At 43.7% G+C, this 25,515-nt stretch overlaps 1 protein-coding gene and 1 non-coding gene across 2 annotated transcripts in view; one reads left to right on the forward strand and one right to left on the reverse strand.

The window, feature by feature from the left end:
* Positions 1–8,989: 8,989 nt before the first annotated feature.
* LOC129862986 (U2 spliceosomal RNA) lies at positions 8,990–9,180 on the forward strand. The gene has a single exon (XR_008760858.1). It is a non-coding gene; the product is annotated as a U2 spliceosomal RNA (small nuclear RNA).
* A 3,113-nt stretch (positions 9,181–12,293) lies between these two features.
* Positions 12,294–25,515, reverse strand: part of LOC129861935 (disintegrin and metalloproteinase domain-containing protein 10-like) — a 48,028-nt gene continuing 34,806 nt past the window's right edge. Inside the window, exon 16 of the mRNA XM_055933147.1 lies at positions 12,294–22,371. Within this exon, the coding sequence (XP_055789122.1) occupies positions 22,160–22,371 (212 nt within the window). The 3' untranslated portion in view covers positions 12,294–22,159. The remainder of the gene's footprint in view (positions 22,372–25,515) is intronic.

Consider the following 25,515-nt stretch of genomic DNA (forward strand, 5'->3'; position numbering starts at 1 on the left):
AGGCTAACTAGTTTCAAGTTTATTTATTTTATATAGCCCTTCGTACATCAGCTAATATTTCGAAGTGCTGTACAGAAACCCAGCCTAAAACCCCAAACAGCTAGTAATGCAGGTGTAGAAGCACGGTGGCTAGAAAAAACTCCCTAGAAAGGCCAAAACCTAGGAAGAAACCTAGAGGAACCAGGCTATGAGGGGTGGCCAGTCCTCTTCTGGCTGTGCCGGGTGGAGATTATAACAGAACTATGCCAAGATGTTCATAAGTGACAAGCATGGTCAAATAATAATCATGAATAATTTTCAGTTGGCTTTTCATAGCCGATCATTAAGAGTTGAAAAACAACAGGTCTGGGACAGGTGGCGGTTCCATAACCGCAGGCAGAACAGTTGAAACTGGAATAGCAGCAAGGCCAGGCGGACTGGGGACAGCAAGGAGTCACCACGCCCGTTAGTCCCGACGTATGGTCCTAGGGCTCAGGTCCTCCGAGAGAAAGAAAGAGAGAAGGAGAAAATTAGAGAGAGCATACTTAAATTCACACAGGACACTGAATAAGACAGGAGAAGTACTCCAGGTATAACCAACTGACCCTAGCCCCTCGACACAAACTACTGCAGCATAAATACTGGAGGCTGAGACAGGAGCGGTCAGGAGACACTGTGGCCCCATCCGAAGATACCCCCGGACAGGGCCAAACAGGAAGGATAAAACCCCACCCACTTTGCCAAAGCACAGCCCCCGCACCACTAGAGGGATATCTTCAACCACCAACTTACAATCCTGAGACAAGACCGAGTATAGCCCACAAAGATCTCCACCACAGCACAAACCAAGGGGGGGGGGGGCGCCAACCCAGACAGGAAGATCACGCCAGTAACTCAACCCACTCAAGTGACGCACCCCTCCTAGGGACGGCATGAAAGAGCACCAGTAAGCCAGTGACTCAGCCCCTGTAATAGGGTTAGAGGCAGAGAATCCCAGTGGAGAGAGGGGAACAGGCCAGGCAGAGACAGCACGGGCGGTTCGTTGCTCCAGAGCCTTTCCGTTCACCTTCACACTCCTGGGCCAGACTACACTCAATCACATGACCTACTGAAGAGATAAGTCTTCAGTAAAGACTTAAAGGTTGAGACCGAGTTTGCGTCTCTCACATGGGTAGGCAGACTGTTCCATAAAAATGGAGATCTATAGGAGAAAGCCCTGCCTCCCGCTGTTTGCTTAGAAATTCTAGGGACAATTAGGAGGCCTGCGTCTTGTGACCGTAGCGTACGTATTGGTATGTACGGCAGGACCAACTCGGAAAGATAGGTAGGAGCAAGCCCATGTAACGCTTTATAGGTTAACAGTAAAACCTTGAAATCAGCCCTTGCCTTAACAGGAAGCCAGTGTAGGGAAGCTAGCACTTGAGGAATATGATCAAATTTCTTGGTTCTAGTCAGGATTCTAGCAGCCGTATTTAGCACTAACTGAAGTTTATTTAGTGCTTTATCCGGGTAGCCGGAAAGTAGAGCATTGCAGTAGTCTAACCTAGAAGTAACAAATGCATGGATACATTTTTCTGCATCATTTTTGGACAGAAAATTTCTGATTTTTGCAATGTTACGTAGATGGAAAAAAGCTGTCCTTGAAACAGTCTTGATATGTTCGTCAAAAGAGAGATCAGGGTCAAGAGTAACGCCGAGGTCCTTCACAGTTTTATTTGAGACGACTTTACAACCATCAAGATGAATTGTCAGATTTAACAGAAGATCTCTTTGTTTCTTGGGACCTAGAACAAGCATCTCTGTTTTGTCCGAGTTTAAAAGTAGAACGTTTTCAGCCATCCACTTCCTTATGTCTGAAACACAGGCTTCTAGCGAGGGCAATTTTGGGGCTTCACCATGTTTCATTGAAATGTACAGCTGTGTGTCATCCGCATAGCAGTGAAAGTTAACATTATGTTTTCGAATAACATCCCCAAGAGGTAAAATATATAGTGAAAACAATAGTGGTCCTAAAACGGAACCTTGAGGAACACCGAAATGTACAGTTGATTTGTCAGAGGACAAACCATTCACAGAGACAAACTGATATCTTTCCGACAGGTAAGATCTAAACCAGGCCAGAACTTGTCCGTGTAGACCAATTTGGGTTTCCAGTCTCTCCAAAAGAATGTGGTGATCGATGGTGTCAAAGGCAGCACTAAGGTCTAGTAGCACGAGGACAGATGCAGAGCCGATAGTTAGGCCGATAGTTTTTTATATTTTCCGGGTCAAGGTTTGGCTTTTTCAAGAGAGGCTTTATCACTGCCACTTTTAGTGAGTTTGGTACACATCCGGTGGATAGAGAGCTGTTTATTATGTTCAACATAGGAGGGCCAAGCACGGGAAGCAGCTCTTTCAGTAGTTTAGTAGTAATAGGATCCAGTATGCACCTTGAAGGTTTAGAGGCCATGATCATTTTCATCATTGTGTCAAGAGATATAATACTAAAACACTTAAGTGTCTCTCCCGATCCCAGGCCCTGGCAGAGCTGTGCAGATCCAGGACAGCTAAGCCCTGGAGGAATACGCAGATTCAAAGAGGAGTCCGTAATTTGCTTTCTAATGGTCATGATCTTTTCCTCAAAGAAGTTCATGAATTTATTACTGCTGAAGTGAAAGCCATCCTCTCTTGGGGAATGCTGCTTTTTAGTTAGCTTTGCAACAGTATCAAAAATAAATTTTGGATTGTTCTTATTTTCCTCGATTAAGTTGGAAAAGTAGGATGATCGAGCAGCAGCGAGCTAGTCGGAAGACTTCCAGTTTGGTGTGGCGCCATTTCCGTTCCAATTTCCTGGAAGCTTGCTTCAAAGCTCGGGTATTTTCTGTATACCAGGGAGCTAGTTTCTTATGACAAATGTTTTTCGTTTTTAGGGGTGCAACTGCATCTAGGGTATTGCGCAAGGTTAAATTGAGTTCCTCAGTTAAGTGGTTAACTGATTTTTGTCCTCTGACGTCCTTGGGTAGGCAGAAGGAGCCTGGAAGGGCATCAAGGAATTTTTGTGTTGTCTGAGAATTTATAGCACGACTTTTGATGCTCCTTGGTTGGGGTCTGAGCAGATTATTTGTTGCGATGGCAAACGTAATAAAATGGTGGTCCGATAGTCCAGGATTATGTGGAAAAATATTAAGATCTACAACATTTATTCCATGGGACAAAACTAAGTCCAGACTATGACTGTGGCAGTGAGTAGGTCCAGAGACATGTTGGACAAAACCCACTGAGTCGATGATGGCTCCGAAAGACTTTTGGAGTGGGTCTGTGGACTTCTCCATATGAATATTAAAATCACCAAAAATTAGAATATGATCTGCTATGACTACAAGGTCTGATAGGAATTCAGGGAACTCAGAGAGGAATGCTGTATATGGCCCAGGAGGCCTGTAAACAGTAGCTATAAAAAGTGATTGAGTAGGCTGCATAGATTTCATGACTAGACGCTCAAAAGACAAAAACGTCATTTTTTTTTTTGTAAATTGAAATTTGCTATCGTAAATGTTAGCAACACCTCCGCCTTTGCGGGATGCACGGGGGATATGGTCACTAGTGTAACCAGAAGGTGAGGCCTCATTTAACACAGTAAATTCATCAGGCTTAAGCCATGTTTCAGTCAGGCCAATCACATCAAGAATATGATCAGTGATTAGTTCATTGACTATGACTGCCTTTGAAGTGAGGGATCTAACATTATTTTGAGATGTGAGGTATCACGATCTCTTTCAATAATGGCAGGAATGGAGGAGGTCTTTATCCTAATAAGATTGCTAAGGCGAACACCGCCATGTTTAGTTTTGCCCAACCTAGGTCGAGGCACAGACAGTCTCAATGGGTATGGCTGAGCTGACTACACTGACTGTGCTATTGGCAGACTCCACTAAGCTGGCAGGTTGGCTAACAGCCTGCTGCCTGGCCTGCACCCTATTTCATTGTGGGGCTAGAGGAGTTAGAGCCCTATCTATGTTGGTAGATAAGATGAGAGCACCCTCCAGCTAGGATGGAGTCCGTCACTCCTCAGCAGGTCAGGCTTGGTCCTGTTTGTGGGTGAGTCCCAGAAACAGGGCCAATTATCTACAAATTCTATCTTTTGGGAGGGGCAGAAAACAGTTTTCAACCAGCGATTGAGTGCTGAGACTCTGCTGTAGAGCTCGTCACTCCCCCTAACTGGGAGGGGGCCAGAGACAATTACTCGATGCCGACACATCTTTCTAGCTGATTTACACGCTGAAGCTATGTTGCACTTGGTGACCTCTGACTGTTTCATCCTAACATCGTTGGTGCCGACGTGGATAACAATATCTCTATACTCTCTACACTCACCAGATTTAGCTTTAGCCAGCACCATCTTTAGATTAGCCTTAACGTCGGTAGCCCTGCCCCCTGGTAAACAGTGTATGATTGCTGGGTGATTCGTTTTAAGTCTAATACTGCGGGTAATGGAGTCGCCAATGACTAGGGTTTTCAATTTGTCAGAGCTAATGGTTGGAGCCTTCGGCGTCTCAGACCCCGTAGCGGGAGGAGTAGAGACAAGAGAAGACTCAGCCTCAGACTCCGACTCGCTACATAATGGGGAGAACCGGTTGAAAGTTTCTGTCGGCTGAATGAGCGACACCAGTTGAGCATTCCTACAGCATTTCCCTCCAGAAGCCATGAGAAAGTTGTCCGGCTGCGGGGACTGTGCGGGGGGGGGGGGGGGGGGTTTATACTAACGTTACTATCTGTACTTACTGGTGGCACAGACGCTGTTTCTTCCTTTCCTACACTGAAATTACCCTTGCCTAACGATTGCGTCTGAAGCTGGGCTTGTAGCACAGCTATCCTCGCCGTAAGGCGATCGTTCTCCTGTATATTATGAGTACAGCGACTGCAATTAGAAGACATCATGTTAATGTTACTACTTAGCTTCGGCTGTTGAAGGTGCTGACGAACCATGTCCAGATAAAGCGTCCGGAGTGAAAAAGTTGAATGAGGGAAAAAAGTTGCGATGGAAAAACTAAAAATATAAACGGTAATTAAAAAGAAAAAAAACGTAAAGTTGTCAGCTAGCAAAGTAAAGTTGGCAGCAAAACGCACAGCAAAAAAACGCACAGCAACACGTCTGCAAATTCAACAGCAGTGTATCGGCGACTGACATTGGCTGACATAATCAGGTCACTGAGACGGTCAAAGCCCTAACTACACTACTTTGATAGGCATAGTGGGGATTAAGAAGTGAGTATATGCAATGCCCACAAAAACATTTGTTGATACCTGCCTTTACACGAGGAAAGAAGCAACTAGTCGGGGTTGAGTTGGAGAAGAAACTTTAAAAAATTGCAAATTCAAGAATACACGTTGAGAGGGTAATTGGAAGTCTCATGCTGAAATACTCCTTGCTGGACAGTGTTATGTCTATTGACTTTCTCATTGCTCCCGAGAGAGACACCTGCGAGACAAGACAAAATGGTTGCCATATGCTATGCCTTCGTCAATCTGAATGACTGTTGTGCCATTTGAGTAGAGAGCACCTTCACCTGAATGACGGGATTAGCAATGACTGCTGATTAAACAGAAACAGTTTTAATGTAATGTATTGTTAACATATTATACTTTTCTAATAGGCTATATTGTCATATGGGTGAAATGAAATGTATTTTGTGTGCAATTGCCATCTCTGCTTTGCCTTCCCACATGACTAAATAAAATGTATTTCTTATAGACATAACTCTTTCTTTCTTTTACAATTAAAAGAAACATCAAAATCAAAATCGAGTGTTATTGGTCACATACACATGGTTAGCAGATGTTAAATGCGAGTATAGCGAAATGCTTGTGCTTCTAGTTCCGACCTTGCTGCAATATCTAACAATTTAACATAGACAATTGAATTGTTGTGCTAGTCCTAGGCAAACCATCTTCATTATCACAGTGGCACCTCCAAGTGTTCTTCTGGAAGAAAGGTTTTCCAGTTAACTCTGGGAGTTAGCCTTGTTTACCTGTGTTAATGCTGGTTGTGTTTACATCCTCTTCATGCTCAACGTTCCTTCCTGTTGCCTTAAAATTGTTACTCTTGTCACAACCAGCCTTAGATTGGTTGCTACAGCCTTGTTGAATAAACACACTGCTTAAACTCCTTCAAAAACGATTGACATCTTACCATTCAAACTATGAATCCTGATCTAGGATAACTTTTCAAAACATGAAATTATTTGGCTTGCTCTAAAAGGATTTGGCTAAAAGCAAATCTACACTCCAACCTTAAAGTGCTCAGCAATCAGCACATTCCTCTCAAAGAATTCAACAGATCAAGCATAAATAGGCTTCTAAGGTGATAGCTTTTGGGTAAGAACCTGCAATAGACTATCGTCCTGTCAATGGGTGTACTTGTACATCAAGCTGCCTCACGCTACAGAAACAGGCTCCTGCCCTATGAGCCATTCCGGCTCGCACAAGCCAAGGCTCATGCAAGGCTACTTACCATAATATTTAGGTTGAGAAAAGCAGCGGTGGAAAAAGTACCCAATTGTAATACTTGAGTAAATCTTAACCCTCCTGCTGTGTTCGTTTCATGTTAGTTAATTCTGTGTTCCCGGTCCAAAATGACCGCCCCATTATAGCTGATTATAAATCCATAATAATACATATATTATCACCTAATGTTGTGTTAGATCTTTTTATCAATTGAAGTTATTGTGAACATTACAAGTTTTGAACTTCTATTTGCTATTGATACTCATTGACCTGAGCTCATACGAGTCGTTTTTGAGTTAAAAAAAAGCATAATGTATGGATTATTTTGACTATAACAAATACTCTGATGAAACATATTGTGCTATTTATCACAGACTACTTTGTGCCAAAGTTTAACAAGGACTCTCTCCTCCTCACCAGTGTCATGATCAAAGATATGATCAAGAGCCTCACATACAGTATATCGTTTGGTCATTGTTCTGCCACAGAATGAATTGTGAGCAAGGCCTCAAAAAAGCTTTATATACCAGAGCTGCGAGAAAAGTTCTATATATTATTGAAACAATGTTGCGATTGTTTGTGAGAATGCCAACAGGTGTGTTTCCCGTGGAGGAAAGATTCTATTGGGAGAGGTTCCCGTGGGGGTTGCCATGGAAGCCAAGAAGGGGAGTGAGGTGTGTGTGTTTTCAAACACACATGAATGTGGGATCTGGGAGAGGAAGTGTGTCCATCTGATGAATGGGTATGTGCCTGAACTCAATTTTATACACGAATTGTAGTCTCACCCATTCATTTTTAATGACCGGTCAAAGGGAACACCACAGGTGTACAAAAGTTAAATAAAACACCCAAAATGTAATGAAAATCATCTAAATGTATTGTAGCGACCCGCACAGACAGCTGTGTGTTATGTGTTAGGCTAGTAGGTGGTTGTGTTGTACTGACCAGTACACAGTGTTCGCGGGGTCCGACATGTCAATCAACCTGCTATCTGCCAATCACGGGAATGCCTGGAATGTTCTGATGCCGGGCATCGTGCTGGTTGGCGGAGTGGCGTGGAGGGGGGTTGGGCAGGGGGGTGGAGCATTGGAAGTTAAGACCAGGTTCACCCTTTGTTCTCCCTCTTTCGTCTGGGCTTCACAAGAGAAGGTCACGGTTGGCTTGTGGGTTATCTTTCATTTATTTGGCGTGGGCTTCGGCCAAACAGTAGCCTGTGTAAAGTTAGGTTAATAAACCGTCAATTCGTAAACTCAAACCTCCGTCTGGACAATTGTTCCTTTATGATCTAGTCAGGTCATTACACTGGTGTCAGAAGTAAAAACGTTGATAAAAGTTAGCCAGCTAGCTAGCTGACTTCTGTGGCTAGCTACCGTAGGTGAGAACGGGGTTGAAAATGCTTCGAGGGAATCCGAAAGTGAAGGTGGAGGTAGGGGACGATTATGGCCAATGAGGTACGTGTGAATGGACGTCGGTGGGTCTGGCTGAGGAGATCGCCAGGGCGTCGGAGCCCAGAGGCCGCTTGAGGGAGGACATTAGAGTGATGGCGGCTGAAGCGGGCATGAGCGCTTTGTCGACTGCTTCGCGCCGATTCTGGTGGGCGGACCGAAGGTGTGACGTCGACGCGGTGGGACGAGGAATCTGGGGCTCAGGATGTAAACAAACATGGCGGCGCCCAGTTCCCGGCTGCGTCCGTAGCTGTTAAGACCCCGAAGTATTCCGGTGAGGCGGATTGGGAAGCTTTTCATGCTCAGTTTGAACTGTTAACTCATTTTAGTGGCTACTGGCAGGTGCCCCTCTCCCCAGAGGCCAGAGCCAAAACTGTGTTCTCCACTAACAGAGGACACTGGCAGTTCAAGGTCCTGTGCTTTGGCCAGCTACTTTTGAGCGTTTGATGGACGCTCAGACACTGCTCTGTATGAGTAATTTAGGAGGGCAACTTTATAAAGGCCTCCTCACAATGGCCTTATCATACAAGGCTCTACAGACAGATTTAAAAATACATATGCTATTTTTGCGTTGATGTATGTATTGAAGTCAAGTGGTTCAACATTCAAGTGTATTTTATTGACCTCATAGAACAGTTTGTACAAGGCGACGGTCGGTGGAAGTCTGGCGCCACCAAGTGGACAATTTGTTTTGTTCCCTTGTGGCATCAACGCTTCCTGAGATATTTTATAAAAGATAAAATGTTATGTCAATATTATTATCTGCAAATTGTTTCTCCCACCCGTATTTGATAGATTATTCCAATTTAGCTGTAAATCTGGTTTTAACTCAATAAGGATCTGTCTAGTTTCCGATTGGAGGGCGGATGACCGCGTGACTTTGTATCCTACCAATGTGTTACATTGTATCAGTGAAAAGTGTCTTTTCCCGACGTTGATCAAATCCCGATCTATGCCACCATTTTTTAACAGCATCATAATCTTTGATATTTGATGTAAAGTTTACAGAGCTCATTTTGCTGTAAGCGTTTCCGGATTTGACGTGTCTGAGAACGGCACCTTCCTCCCGAAAGCATTGCGGTATCGCTTCTCGGCCTTTTGGCTAAGATCAAGTGTAGTATCTGTTCTTATCAGTTTAATATCTGATACGTCCCCTATCTGGGGACCATATATTAAATTGATTTTTGGAATAGGGAGATGGAATAGGGGCTTGCTCCGTCCACTCCACGCATCGACCTGGTATTGCAGTACCTCCAGGAACGGTGCACCCCCTGCCGTTGTAAAGAAAAAGCAGACGAAGCCAACCGGATGGTTATTTTATTATAGTCATGATGGATATTGGGTTTAATTAAGCAAGTCTATGTCACTAGATAGTGATCAAAGCAATTCAAATAGTTTTTGATGCTTTAATGCCGTTTTTATGTGTATAAAATGATGTTCAAAAATATGTGTGAGCTGTTTTCAAAGGAAATGCAACAATACAACTTTTCCAAAATAAAATATATGTTCTCTGGGAGACGGATGCCCTGGGGTGATACAGAAGAAATGGAGCCTCGACCCCAGGCGAAGGGTCCCCCACAACACCCAAGGTCCCGGCGGGCCATATTTATAAACTATCTCTGGAAGCACTGCTGCCACAAGGGAACTAAAATAATTGTCCACTTGGTGGCGCCAGACTTCCACCGACCGTCGCCTTGTCCAAGCTGTTCTATGTGGTCAATCAAAACGCATTTGAACGTTAAACCACTTTTTAAAATGTTATTTAACTAGGCAAGTCAGTTAAGAACAAATTCTTATTTACAATGACCCACCCACCTAGGAACAGTGGGTTCAGGGGCAGAACGACAGATGTTTTACCTTGTCAGCTTGAGGATTCGATCTTGCAACCTTTACAGTTACTAGTCCAAAGCTCTAACCACTAGGTTACACCTGGCTTCAATACATACACCATCAACGCAAAAATAGCCCATGTATTTTTAAATCTGTCTGTAGAGCCTTGTATGATAAGGCCACTGGGAGGAAAAATTCCCTATGAGAGAAATGAATGGTGGAAAAACAATTGGAAACATTTCCTTGTTTCTGGGTATTATGACTCCAGTGTGTGTTCGCTGCATGGACAGTGCCATTGAGGACTTAAGGCATTTTTAAAACATTTGTCAACTGGGTGCAAGGATGGGCAAGAATGACAAAATACCATAAACATCAATGTATCAAAATAAACAGTTTTTATTAAAATACAGAAATATATGTGCAAGTAGCTTGAACAGCAACAACATTCTCAGTTACAGAAACCTTTAACTTGCTATGACAGTGATACACTACATGACCAAAAGTATGTGGACACCTGCTTGTTAAACATCTCAATCCAAAATCATGGGCATTAATGTGGAACTGGTCCCCCCTTTGCTGCTATAACAGCCTCCACTCTTCTGGGAAGGCTTTCCACTAGATGGTGGAACTTTGCTGTGGGGGACTTGCTTCCATTCAGCCACAAGAGCATTAGTGAGGTCTTTTTTTGTTTGTTTTTCTTGCTTTAAATATGAAAAGTTGTGTTTTTTTTGTCCCACCACTCCCAGGAGATGTTCAGGGCCAGAGGCTGACATGTGAAGATCTGGGCTGGCTTCTATTCACTCCTGTCAGGGGGACAGTCCAGCACCCAGTATCATCTCCCAAACCCAGTACTCAGTATAGAACTCTGCCAGGAGAACCAGAAGTAGTGTTTATTCTTAGCCTGGGTACCAGTCAGTTTGTGCTAATATTCCACTCCTTGTTCTCAGTGTCATAAGCAAAACATATGACAAAAGGAGATTCTCATTTCATACAAGCGCATTTGTTTCCACGTTTCCTCTCCTTGCACTCCGCTCCTCCGTTACCTTTGACATTTTTCAAAAGCAGGCAAGGACGGACGACACAAGTAGTGGAGGGAAAAAACAAATTGAGATCCTCCTCACAGAGTACACAAAGTGGAAGGTTAGCACAAAACTGGTCTGGGGTTTCCTGCTAATATGTTCTGTGGAATTTGGCCAGTTCAGTAGATACATAATGAACAGCTAGAGGCATGGTACTGTACTGCTGCTCCTGCTAGACTGTTTATTGAATCCTACTCAACTGTTGTGGGTGAAAGTTCATTCAGTCAGTGTGCACATGCCAACGGCCAATCACTGTATTGAGGATCTGTATTGACAATCAATGACACAGCACATGTCCTGGTATGTGCTATGCCCCTGGGGGTTTCCATGAAAAACACACACAGTATGGACACGATCCTATCGGTTTCTGTTAACGTCATGATTTTACAATACATAGATAATGTACGTCATACATTAGAATGACATCAGTTGTAATACCCACTCTATGGTATGGATATCTAGGAGATCAACGTGGTTTTAGGGTTGAAAGGATCTGGCCAGGAGTCTCCCCAAATAAAAACATGCAAGACGGGCCAAAACTCAGATTTGTATTCCCATTTAAAAGACCGTCAGTCTCAGATTGTATTCCCATTTAAAAGACCGTCAGTCTCAGATTGTATTCCCATTAAAAAGACCGTCAGTCTCAGATTGTATTCCCATTAAATAGACAGTCAGTCTCAGATTATATTCCCATTAAAAAGACCGTCAGTCTCAGATTGTATTCCCATTAAATAGACAGTCAGTCTCAGATTGTATTCCCATTTAAAAGACAGTCTCAGATTGTATTCCCATTAAAAAGACAGTCAGTCTCAGATTGTATTCCCATTTAAAAGACAGTCAGTCTCAGATTGTATTCCCATTTAAAAGACAGTCCGTCTCAGATTGTATTCCCATTAAAAAGACCGTCAGTCTCAGATTGTATTCCCATTTAAAAGACAGTCTCAGATTGTATTCCCATTAAAAAGTCTCAGATTATATTCCCATTTAAAAGACCGTCAGTCTCAGATTGTATTCCCATTAAAAAGACCGTCAGTCTCAGATTGTATTCCCATTTAAAAGACAGTCTCAGATTGTATTCCCATTAAATAGACAGTCAGTCTCAGATTATATTCCCATTTAAAAGACCGTCAGTCTCAGATTGTATTCCCATTTAAAAGACCGTCCGTCTCAGATTGTATTCCCATTTAAAAGACAGTCAGTCTCAGATTTGTATTCCCATTTAAAAGACCGTCAGTCTCAGATTATATTCCCATTTAAAAGACCGTCCGTCTCAGATTGTATTCCCATTTAAAAGACAGTCAGTCTCAGATTGTATTCCCATTTAAAAGACCGTCAGTCTCAGATTGTATTCCCATTAAAAAGACCGTCAGTCTCAGATTATATTCCCATTAAAAAGACATTCAGTCCATTGCAATAGAACACCAATAGAAGAGCTGATGAGCATTCTAAAAGAAAAAAAACTGAATCCCGGATCCGGTTAATTTTGAACGAGTCTTTTAATTAATGCATTTCAAGTACTCCAAAAAATTACATCTCTTTGCACAATACATTTTTTGAAATTTTTAGTAAAAATGTTCAAAAGTGAACAACATTTTTTGATACTGTATAAAACACAGTGAACATTAAAATCAGACAGTAGTTTCTAACTTTTGAATCATCTTGTGTTCTTTCGGCCTACATCATTTCACCTACAACATTTTCAACTCAATTTTTGACATTTCAGTGCGTGTTTTATATCTAGAAACCTTTCTCTTTTTTTACCATGAAGAATACAAAATAAAAAAGAAAGTACATTTTTCTGGCATTATTTATTGTGTTGTTCTTCTAATCCAAACCATGCCACAGGAGAACAGACACAATGAAATGACAATGAATGAAAGATTTAGGATGCGTTTGTAAATTCACTCTGGAGTGACAGAGAGCGCCAGAGTGCCGCTCTGGGCGTTCGTAAATTGAGAGCGTTTCGCTCACGGAGCGTTCAGAGCGCACATCTGGCCGAGGAGTAGCGTTGATCCGAGCGTTCTGGCCTCACAACGGCAGTCAAGCACACAAGCTAACCAGCTAAAATTAGCTAGCTACTTCCAGACACAAATGAGAGAACACCTCACTCTGACCATTTTACTCGCCCTAGCAGAGCTGGTAAGGCTTTTTTTCACGTTATCCAGAGCGTTGGTGACTAACTGTGCTGCTGGCAACAATTTAATTACGCTTTTTGGCTGACGTTTACTGAGACTGGCCATTCAGCAGTTATTCTGCGCTCTGACACTCAGACGGGAGTGCTCTGAAATCGGAGTAGATCGCCAGAGCGAATTTACTAACTCACAGTTAGTCCATCACAATTAATTGTTTTTAACATTTTCATGATGGTGAAGAAAAAAAAAGTTGTACAAATATTTAAAATGAATCCCATTTCAATTAGCATAGATAAGAACATAAATAACTCAGAAAGGTTGGTAACACTTTATTTGAAGGGTACCTAAATAAAAAGGACTTTATAACATTCATAAACCATATACATAACATTCATAAGCAGTGTGTAAGTATTTAATATGAATGTGCAATTTATGATTGATGAATGTTATGTAATTCTAATATAAGTACCCTTCAAATCAAGTGTTACTGAGAAGGGGAGGTTTTATCACATACACTACATGGCCAAAAGAATGTGGACACCTGCTCGTTGAACATGTCATTCCAAAATCATGGGCATTAATATGGAACTGGGCCCTCCTTTGCTGCTATAACAGCCTCCACTCTTCTGGGAAGGCTTTCCACTAGATGTTGGAACATTGCTGCGGGGACTTGCTTCCATTCAGCCACAAGAGCATTAATGAGGTTGGGCACTGATGTTCGGCGATTAGGCCCCGCAGTCAGCGTTCATCCCAAAATATGTTAGATGGGGTTGAGGTCAGGGCTCTGTGCAGGCCAGTTAAGTTGTTCTACACCGATCTTGACAATTATTTCAGTATGAACCTCGCATTGCTGAAACAGGAAAGGGCCTTCCCCAAACAGTTGCCACAAAGTTGGAAGCACAGAATCATCTAGAATGTCATTGTATGCTGTAGCGTTAAGATTTCCCTTCACTGGAACTAAGGGGCCTAGCCTGAACCATGAAAAACTGCCCCAGACCATTGTTCCTCCTCCACCAAACTTTACAGTTGGCACTATGCATTGGGGCAGGTAGCGTTCTCCTGGCAGCTGGCAAACCCATATTCATCCGTCGGACTGCCATATGGTGAAGTGTGATTCATCACTCCAGAGAACGTTTTTCCACCCTTCCAGAGTCCAATGGTGGAGTAAAGCTTTACACCACTCCAGCCGACACTTGGCATTATCCATGGTGTTCTTAGGCTTGTGTGTGGCTGCTCAGCCATGGAAACCCATTTCATGAAGCTCCCAACCAACAGTTATTGTGCTGACGTTGCTTCCAACGGCAGTTTGGAACTTGGTAGTGAGTGTTACAACACCGAGGACAGACGATTTTAACACCATACACACTTCAGCAGTCCCGTTCTGTGAGCGTGTGTGGCCTACCACTTCACGGCTGAGTCATTGTTGCTCCTAAACGTGTCCACCTCACAATAACAGCACTTACAAGCAGGGCAGAAATTTGACGAACTGACTTGCTGGAAAGGTGGCATCCTGTGACGGTGCCACGTTAAAAGTCACTGAGCTCTTCAGTAAGGCCATTCTACAGCCAATGTTTGTGGCTGAAATAGCCAAATCCACACATTTGAAGGGGGGAGGGTCCACATACTGTTGTATATATAGTGTATGAACATCTCTGAACAGTTTATATGGATTTACAAAACAAAAAAAGAAAGTAACAGACGTATCGAAATTCAAATTTTATCTTAAAATAAAAACTCCAAAATCTCCCAAGTACTGTACAAGTTTACAAGGAAATAAGTCTGGGTTAGTGAGTGTACTGTGAGAGTACTGTGAGTGTACTAGCCAGTAGTATGGTTTTTAAAACAACTTCATTTTCTACAGAAAAACTCCATGATGAGTTTAGCAACCATTTATTCAGCAATGTGAAATACAGGATTCAAAAAGTGAGAAAGTCCCCTACAGAGCCCATGACTGTTTTCACACAACCGAGCTGAACCGAGCCAAGCCAAACCAAGATATACTGCCCTGGCCTGGTTACACATCTACCATCGTTGCTGGAACCGTGCTGGAAAAGACCATGTGAAAATAACAGATCTGACCCAGAACTGTACGGTTGGAGTCTGAGCGATAGTGTGAAAATAACAGTTCTGACCCAGAACGGTACGGTTGGAGTCTGCACGATAGTGTGAAATAACAGATTGACCCAGAACGGTACGGTTGGAGTCTGAGCGATAGTGTGAAAATAACAGTTCTGACCCAGAACGGTACGGTTGGAGTCTGAGCGATAGTTTGAAAATAACAGATCTGACCCAGAACGGTACGGTTGGAGTCTGAGCGATAGTGTGAAAATAACAGATCTGACCCAGAACTGTACGGTTGGAGTCTGAGTGTGGGTGTCAGTTGTTGATGTGTGCAGAGGGTCCCTGGTTCGCGCCCGTGTCGGGGCGAGGGGACGACGTAAAGTTATACTGTTACATGAGCGATAGTGTGAAAATAACAGATCTGACCCAGAACAGTACGGTTGGAGTCTGAGCGATAGTGTGAAAAGGGTACGTGTGATCATGACCCAGAACAGGAAAGCAAGTCAGTTAGCTTTGAAGCCGTTTACATGATCTAGGTCAGGGATGGGCACCACAGATCAACACCCCCGACCCCCCCCCCAAAAATATAAACTTAATGTTAAGTTATAATGGTAGAATACACAAGGTCCAATTTCTAAATTTGGTTTTGTATCTGCAGTGTCTCTCTTGTTATGTCAGTCACGCAATTAGCCCATGTCAGAAATATAACTAAAACATTTTGATTGGTAAGGTAGTCTAGCCATGGTCAAATTACCTACGGGGGGGCGACCCCAGTGATTTTGTTAGTCACTCTCACTCAGACATCATATTAAAACGGCAAACATTTCTCTCCACCCTACGGCAAAATGAGCAGAATTACGGGAAATAGCAATGGTGCATAAAGATGACGCCCCCCCCCCCCCCCGTACTTAACCACAAATACCTTGTTTGCTAAAGTTCAGCGTATTTTACATTTCTCTACATTACTCTTTTTATGTATCAGCGTTAGCGCAATATACATGATCCTAATTCTAGCTCCAAGACGGAGACAATAAAAAAAAGTGAAAAAGTAGATTGTGCTAAATTACTGGTACATTAAACCATGTTGCGCGCCGTAGTGTACATTAAACCATGTTGCGCGCCGTAGTGTACATTGAACCATGATGCGCGCCGTAGTGTACATTGAACCATGATGCGCGCCGTAGTGTACATTGAACCATGTTGCGCTCCGTATTGTACATTGAACCATGTTGCGCGCCGTAGTGTACATTGAACCATGTTGCGCTCCGTAGTGTACATTGAACCATGTTGCGCGCCGTAGTGTACATTGAACCATGATGCGCGCCGTAGTGTACATTGAACCATGTTGCGCGCCGTAGTGTACATTGAACCATGTTGCGCGCCGTAGTGTATATTGAACCATGTTGCGCGCCGTAGTTTAACAACAAACTCCGTGGGGAGTCCTAAAAGCTTTGAAGTCTCATCTGAATTCTTCCATTTTTATGCAACTTCGCCATTGGCTGTAAAAGTGCAATTTTTTTTCTCTTTGCCACCATAGTAAAATGAGTTGAATTCATAAAATTACTTATAGCAATTTTATATCTTCTCTCCACCCTATGGCAAAATGTGTAGAATTACAGCAAACTTTCTTTAAAAACTGCAACATTTTCTATGCCCCATAGGAAAATGTGTAGAATTGAAGGAAATTAACTAAAAAAATGTTTTTATAATTCTCTCTGCTGTCAAGAAGGGGACGAGTGGGCGCTAATATGTTTTGCTCGCAGGGTGGGCACCCCCCGAACAAAATGTTCACTTAGGGACCCAAAAAGGCTAGGGCCGGCTCGGACTGCATGAATATGGGTTTGAGTGTGGGTGCACAGACCAGAGAGCCACTGCTGCCCCTCATGATGAGTTTAGATTGTGTAGCTCCCACCCCACATCAAAGTTGCCCATCCTTGATCTAGGCTGTTCTAAAATCAACCTAATCCACTGCCTTTGTAGTATTAAGGGCAGGAGTAAACACCGGAAATCAAACAGTCCCACTACCAGTCTCCTACTCTCCTCTTTCTTTAGACGTTGCACGCATCAACCAATGGTTACGTACCACATCATTGACTGTATCGTCAGGCACCAGTTGCTATAACATATGATGTGGTTAGCTCGTACTTAAAATAGCTATCCAGGCTTTGTAAGATCTGGCATGCGTCTGCAAAGTCTGAGCAGAGGTACACGACCAACTTCTATGGTCAGTCAGAGTCAAATGACTGTTTGGCATGACAATTACACCACAGGAGTTGGCCAGACAGCCTGGTCCCAGAACGGTTTGTACTCGGAGTCTTCCATTCGTCCATTCAAACTAGTGCATCGCTTTTAGAGACCTTCCTACTGGCTTTTCCTATATAAAAGTAAAGATAAAAATATAAGACTCATTCATAAAGTATGGCACAATAACACTCATGTTAACTAATGTAAAGGGTCACAGAGACACTCATCTCTGTAGGGGACACAGTCTTTTAACAGAACAGGGTCATGTTCATTAGGGCACACAGCAAAAAATATATATATTTAAAAACCATTTTTGCAACGCCAAATGAAGAAAAGAAAAAAACGCATTTCTTATTGGAAAAGCCCAGGTAGTACTTCCCCGTTGCATTCTGTTCTCTTCCGTTTGGTGCCCAAATCAACACAACCCAATCATTCACACACATTTTTACAGGGCAGGTGATCAACACATGGGGGGAAAATGACCCTTTATGACCAACTAGCTCTAAAAACAAAGTGTTAGGTCATAGTGGACAATTAGAATGTGCAATCGTCTTGGAATAACTGCGGTTTGTTCCGGTGGTTAAAAGACCTAGCTAAATCAACCCCCAGCTATCATAGGAACATGATCAGTTATGATTAATTGTGTAACAGACAAAATATTACAGACCTTACATCCTAGTACAGTCAATCAACAATGGTCACATTTACATTTTAAAATAACATGACTGCATGGCCACATCGTACATTGTCCCCTGTCCCCCCCCCCATATTGGAATTGATTTTCGATTTATTTTCACGTAAAACCTATAAATGTGTCGTTAATACCCTCTCTGTACTAAAGTAAGTGTACATACGAAATGGCACCCTAACACCTACAGTTGAAGTCGGAAGTTTACATACACCTTAGCCAAATACATTTAAACTCAGTTTTTCCACAATTCCTGACATTTAATCCCAGTAAAAATTCCCTGTTTTAGGTCAGTTAGGATCACCACTTTATTTTAAGAATGTGAAATGTCAGAATATTAGCCGATTTCTTTCATCACATTCCCAGTGGGTCAGAAGTTTACATACACTCAATTAGTATTTGGTTGCATTGCCTTTAAATTGTTTAACTTGGGTCAAATGTTTCAGGTAGACTTCCACAAGCTTCCCACAATAAGTTGGGTGAATTTTGGCCCATTCCTCCTGACAGAGCTGGTGTAACTGAGTCAGGTTTGCTCGCTTTTTCAGTTCTGCCCACAAAATTTCTATAGGATTGAGGTCAGGGCTTTGTGATGGCCACTCCAATACCTTGACTTCGTTGTCCTTAAGCCATTTTGCAACAACTTTGGAAGTATGCTTGTGGTCATTGTCCATTTGGAAGACCCATTTGCGACCAAGCATTAACTTCCTGACTGATGTCTTGAGATGTTGCTTCAATATATCCACATAATTTTCCTGCCTCATGATGCCATCTATTTTTTTTTAAATGCACCAGTCCCTCTTGCAGCAAAGTACCCCCACAACATGATGCTGCCACCCCCGTGCTTCACGGTTGGGATGGTGTTCTTCGGCTTGTAAGCCTCTCCCTTTTTCCTGCAAACATAACGATGGTCATTATGGCCAAACAGTTCTATTTTTGTTTCATCAGACCAGAGGACATTTCTCCAAAAAGTACAATCTTTGTCCCCATGTGCAGTTGCAAACCGTAGTCTGGCTTTTTTATGGCGGTTTTGGAGCAGTGGCTTCTTCCTTTGCTGAGCGGCCTTTTAGGTTAAGTCGATATAGGACTCGTTTTACTGTGGATAGAGATACTTTTGTACCTGTTTCCTCAAGCATCTTCACAAAGTCCTTTGCTGTTGTTCTGGGATTGATTTGAACTTTTCGCACCAAAGTACGTTCATCCCTAGGAGACAGAACGCGTCTCCTTCCTGAGCGGTATGACGGCTGTGTGGTCCCATGGTGTTTATACTTGCGTACTATTGTTTGTACAGATGAACTTGGTACCTTCAGGCATTTGGAAATTGCTCCCAAGGATGTGCCAGAATTAGTGGAGGTCTACAGTTTTTTTTCTGAGGTCTTGGCTGATTTCTTTTGATTTTCCCATGATGTCAAGCAAAGGAGGCACTGAGTTTGAAGGTAGGCCTTGAAATACATCCACAGGTACACCTCCAATTGACTCAAATGATGTCAATTAGCCTATCAGAAGCTTCTAAAGCCATGACATAATTTTCTGGAATTTTCCAAGCTGTTTAAAAAGGCACAGTCAACTTAGTGTATGTAAACGTCTGACCCACTGGAATTGTTATGCAGTGAATTATAAGTGAAATAATCTGTCTGTAAACAATTGTTGGAAAAATTACTTGTGTCATGCACAAAGTAGATGTCCTAACCGACTTGCCAAAACTATAGTTTGTTAACACAAAATTTGTGGAGTGGTTGAAAAACAAGTTTTAGTGAGTGTATGTAAACTTCTGACTTCAACTAGATATAGTGCACTAGTTTGGACCAGGGATAAATAGGGAATAGGGTGCTATTTTTGATGCACACTATGCCAAGCTTAGCTTAGCCTAGCCTAGCTTAGCCTTCAGTGACCTGACAGGCAGAATCAGATTTTAATTAGTGGTTATTTGTTCTATTCATTCTACTGCATCAAAACGTATATAACATTTTTTTTAAACTGGGACAAAACAAAAATGTGTGTAAAAACTAAGTGGACTTCCCTTTCCTTTCTATCACGTTGCGACCAGAACAAGTTGTTACGTTACGACTAGAACAAGTTGTCACGTCGCGGCCAGAACAAGTTGTTACGTCACGTCGCGACCAGAACAAGTTGTTACGTCACGTCCAGAACAAGTTGTTACGTCGCGACCAGAACAAGTTGTTACGTCGCGACCAGAACAAGTTGTTACGTCGCGACCAGAACAAGTTGTTACGTCGCGACCAGAACAAGTTGTTACGTCGCGACCAGAACAAGTTGTTACGTCGCGACCAGAACAAGTTGTTACGTCGCGACCAGAACAAGTTGTTACGTCGCGACCAGAACAAGTTGTTACGTCGCGACCAGAACAAGTTGTTACGTCGCGACCAGAACAAGTTGTTACGTCACGTCCAGAACAAGTTGTTACGTCGCGACCAGAACAAGTTGTTACGTCGCGACCAGAACAAGTTGTTACGTCGCGACCAGAACAAGTTGTTACGTCACGACCAGAACAAGTTGTTACGTCGCGTCCAGAACAAGTTGTTACGTCGCGACCAGAACAAGTTGTTACGTCGCGACCAGAACAAGTTGTTACGTCGCGACCAGAACAAGTTGTTACGTCGCGACCAGAACAAGTTGTTACGTCGCGACCAGAACAAGTTGTTACGTCGCGGCCAGAACAAGTTGTTACGTCGCGGCCAGAACAAGTTGTTAGCAAAAATACCAGATGAAGAGATGAGGGAGCTCTTGAACGTCACAAAAGGTCAAAGGTGAGAAGTAGTGAGATATGGTGGTGACCTTATGTTCTACCTCTGGAACCTCTTGAAACTAAACACTATGAGAATTCCATCCATAGGATTCCATGATTGCAGCAAAATGAGAACTTGATTGCTGAAATTCTGTCAAAATTCCCAACTTCAGTGTCCAGTCCACAGAACTTACCCATATACTCTTTCAGATACCTTCTTTTGTGTTACTGTCCTGAGAGTACAGTACTAACCAAAAAACAATAAAGATTCATATGTACATTTACAGTAGAAGAAATAGTTGTGTTTTTTCACTCATGTTATACTGAAATCTTTACAGACAGACAGTCAGTCAGAGACAGTCAGTCAGACAGACAGACAGACAGTCAGACAGGTCAGAGAGTCTGCACGGAGAAACAAAGAGAAGAGCCTTGTGTCTTTTTGCTGTTGAGTTTGAAACGTTGTGTCGTAATCACGAGTCCAGCAAATCTCTTTAATTTCTGGCTAAGATGGCTGACAAAACATTTCAACCAACCAGGAGCCTTGGAACATATGTTTGTTCTCACTCAGGAGGAGGGACTTTGCAAATGGAAAGAAAGAAAAACACGTGACTAAATCTACATGTGATGAAACCATTCCTCCACTCCTTGGAACTCCATTTAAAAATTAAAAAGAATGCAATGGCTGATGGTCACTTCCACTCCACAGAATGACAAAATGGAGGAAGGTCAACTAAAATGGCAGATCTCACTCCCACAGTGAGAGCCCCAGAAAACAGCTTGATGAAGACTGAAGAGGTCAGAGGTGCTGCAGCTCCAGTGGTGGTCGTTGGAGGGGGTCTTTATTTGAAGAGGTCAGAGGTCTTCAGCTCCAGTGGTGGTCGTTGGAGGAGGTCTTTATTTGAAGAGGTCAGAGGTGCTGCAGCTCCAGTGGTGGTCGTTGGAGGAGGTCTTTATTTGAAGAGGTCAGAGGTGCTGCAGCTCCAGTGGTGGTCGTTGGAAGAGGTCTTTATTTGAGCTCTCTCAACTCCGTCCTGTTTGTCTGTTTGTAGATGGAGGGTCTGACGTATGGGGATGGTAAACAACCAGTTTAGGCCGTTCTTTGGGCGGAGTGAAGCACGTGTTGTATCCCACTGTTAGGTGTAAACCGGTGGGATTTGAATCCGGGTCTCCCACGTGGCAACACAACGCCGTAACCATTAGATAAAGAGGAAATCCTAAAAAAAGTGTGTAAAAACTAAAAAAGTGTTGTTCCCTTTTCTTTCCCTCAATTCCATCTATCCTAAATCATGAAACATCGAAGAAAACCCTCTAGGTTTAATGGTTAAGATGTGGGATTTTCACCCTGGAGACATGGGCTCAAATACCAACAAATGGGTTCAAATCTCAATCCCAGCAGTGACATAGATAGGCACAAGGAGGAGCCAAGGCAAGGCAAGGAGCAGCGTTCCCACCCCGAACCCCAGTGTCTCAGCAGCTCAGCGTCTCATCTGGCCCATCTGGTAGTTTTCTCTGGGCTGGCCCTGGCTACGGTGGTGCCTCTGGGGCTGGGGCTGGCGGGAGGGCTGCTGCCGCTGGCCCCCAGAGACAGGGTGGTGCTGGCCGTGACTGACATTTCCGTGGTGGGACTGGGACTGGTGCACCTGGGCATCCCTGGCGTGCTGCTGGGCTCTCCTCCTCTTCAACGTGCCTGGGGTAAGAGGGAGAGAGAGAGGTTAGTCTAGCACAGTGGGCAACAAACAGTCGATCGCGATTCATCAAACATTTCTGTAAAAACCCAACGATAAAGCCTTTGCATTCAAATGTTTTATATTATTTTCGCTCTGTTGGCGGTAAGTGTACTTGACTCAGCAGCCCTGGCGCCAGGAAAGCAAAGTGTTCCCATTTTGAACCAGTTCATGTGTCTGAAGGTAGAACTCTGCCTACCCGGCAGGCCCAGAGAGCAACTCAAGTGCACCTATAGGCCTACCGCTGAGCAATCAGAAATCTCAGATCACCTTGTCTGCACAGTTTCCTGTAAAGTTGATACTGTGAGATTAAAACGTTTCAGACCATGACTAGAGAGAGACGCAACGAATAAAGCAAAGAGCTTCTGTTTTTATGAGTAAATTCATGTTTAAGTTGCTATTCATCACTGTCAACACCTTGTTCAACACTTTTATAAGCCATAAAATGCACATTTCCCTACTTCCACTCCAGCTACAACTAGCACTGCAGCGGCACGAGTATAGCAACGTGTTTCGATAAGCTTTGTTGTCGATAAGCTTGTGTTGTTGTGCTGAACTAAAATATAAACGCAACATGTAAAAAAGTGTTGGTCCCATGTTTTATGAGCTGAAATAGAAGATCCCTGAAATGTTCCATACGCACAAAAAGCTTATTTCTCTCAAATTTTGTGCACAAATTTGTTTACAACCCTGTTAGTGAGCATTTCTCCTTTGCCAAGATAATCCATCCACCTGACAGGTGTGGCATATCAAGAAGCTGATTAAACAGCATGATCATTACACAGGTGCACCTTGTGCTGGGGACAATAAAATGCCACTAAAATGTGCAGTTTTGTCACAACACAATGCCACAGATGTCTCAAGTTGAGGGAGCGTGCAACTGGAATGCTGACTGCAGGAATGTCCACCAGAGCTGTTGCTAGAGAATGTAATGTTCATTTCTCTACCATAAGCCACCTCCAACGTCGTTTTAGAGGATTTGGCAGTACGTCCAACCGCGCTCACAACCGCAGACCATGTGTAACCACGCCAACCCAGGACCTCCACATCCTCCTTCTTCACCTTCGGGATCATCTGAGACCAGCCACCTAGACATCTGTTGAAAGTGTGGATTTGCACAACTGAAGAATTTCTGCACAAACTGTCTCAGTGACGCTCATCTGCATGCTCGTTGTCCTCACCAGGGTCTTGACCCTACGGTAGTTTGGTGTCGTAACCGACTTCAGTGGGCAAATGCTCACCTTCGATGGCCACCAGCATGCTGGAGAAGGGTGCCTGGTTTTGACTGGTTTTCTGATCCACGCCCTTACCCTTTTTGTTTAAGGTATCTGTGACCAACAGATGTATATCTGTATTCCCAGTCATGTGAAATCCATAGATTAGGGCCTAATGAATTTATGTCAATTTACTGATTTCCTTCTATGAACTGTAACTCAGTAAAATCGTTGACATCGTTGCATTTATATTTTTGTTCAGCGAATTATTGGCGTCTTCTGGCTTGACTTTTTGTTAATATCGAGGAATATTTCACTTTCTCTGGTCATAGGAGTAACAACATTAATTGCTGCATGCAGTTCGACTTGATTTGCGTCATCAGCTGGAAGACTGTGTACCCTTTTCTCAGCGGGGAGAGCGGCGGGACGGTGAGTCAAGTGAGCCTCACCGCTGCTCCCTCCTCTCAGACTGACCATCAGATGCAGACCATCAGTCCAGTAAATAAATAAATTACGTTATCACTTAGCTGTGCCTCACAAGTAATATAACAAACGATCTATTACCAGTGTGATCATATACCTTACAGGTCTTAGAAGAAAGAGAAAAAAAACACTGGCAGGGCAATTCAAGCAAAGACAATACGTAATGACGCCACGTAAAATGTAGCGCTACACGTGCAACACAGCATTCCTAACCTAGCCCACAATGTCTGCTGTGTGGCTCGAGATGTCAACATGTCCAGCAGTCATTTGAAAGAGTAAGAACATTTCAGCGAGACAAAAGGTGAAAACCATTAAAGCCAAGATAATGGAATTCATTGCCCTTTTCCAATCAACCGTTCTCTGTCGTGGGTGGTGTTGGCTTTCGCCGACTGGTTGAGCACTGTTTTTCAGATGTTTCCCTACCGGAGTTACACAGTACTAGTGTCACTGCTATTAGCTTCACGACATACATACTATGGAACGCCGTTTGGGTCTTTGCATGTCAAAAAACATTGCTAGAGGGGGTGTAGAGACTCACCTGGTAGTGGTTTGGGGTTGCTAGAGGGGGTGTAGAGACTCACCTGGTAGTGGTTTGGGGTTGCTAGAGGGGGTGTGGAGACTCACCTGGTAGTGGTTTGGGGTTGCTAGAGGGGGTGTGGAGACTCACCTGGTAGTGGTTTGGGGTTGCTAGAGGGGGTGTGGAGACTCACCTGGTAGTGGTTTGGGGTTGCTAGAGGGCGTGTGGAGACTCACCTGGTAGTGGTTTGGGGTTGCTAGAGGGCGTGTGGAGACTCACCTGGTAGTGGTTTGGAGTTGCTAGAGGGGGTGTGGAGACTCACCTGGTAGTGGTTTGGGGTTGCTAGAGGGAGTGTGGAGACTCACCTGGTAGTGGTTTGGGGTTGCTAGAGGGGGTGTGGAGACTCACCTGGTAGTGGTTTGGGGTTGCTAGAGGGGGTGTGGAGACTCACCTGGTAGTGGTTTGGGGTTGCTAGAGGGGGTGCTGAGACTCACCTGGTAGTGGTTTGGGGTTGCTAGAGGGAGTGTGGAGACTCACCTGGTAGTGGTTTGGGGGTTCATAGAGGGCGTGAGGAGACTCACCTGGTCGTGGTTTGGGGTTGCTAGAGGGCGTGAGGAGACTCACCTGGTAGTGGTTTGGGGTTGCTAGAGGGCGTGAGGAGACTCACCTGGTAGTGGTTTGGGGTTGCTAGAGGGCGTGAGGAGACTCACCTGGTAGTGGTTTGGGGGTTCATAGAGGGGGTGCGGAGACTCACCTGGTAGTGGTTTGGGGTTGCTAGAGGGGGTGCTGAGACTCACCTGGTAGTGGTTTGGGGTTGCTAGAGGGCGTGTGGAGACTCACCTGGTAGTGGTTTGGGGTTGCTAGAGGGGGTGCGGAGACTCACCTGGTAGTGG

The sequence above is a fragment of the Salvelinus fontinalis genome, chromosome 9 (assembly GCF_029448725.1).
Source record: "Salvelinus fontinalis isolate EN_2023a chromosome 9, ASM2944872v1, whole genome shotgun sequence".
NCBI lineage: Eukaryota > Metazoa > Chordata > Actinopteri > Salmoniformes > Salmonidae > Salvelinus > Salvelinus fontinalis.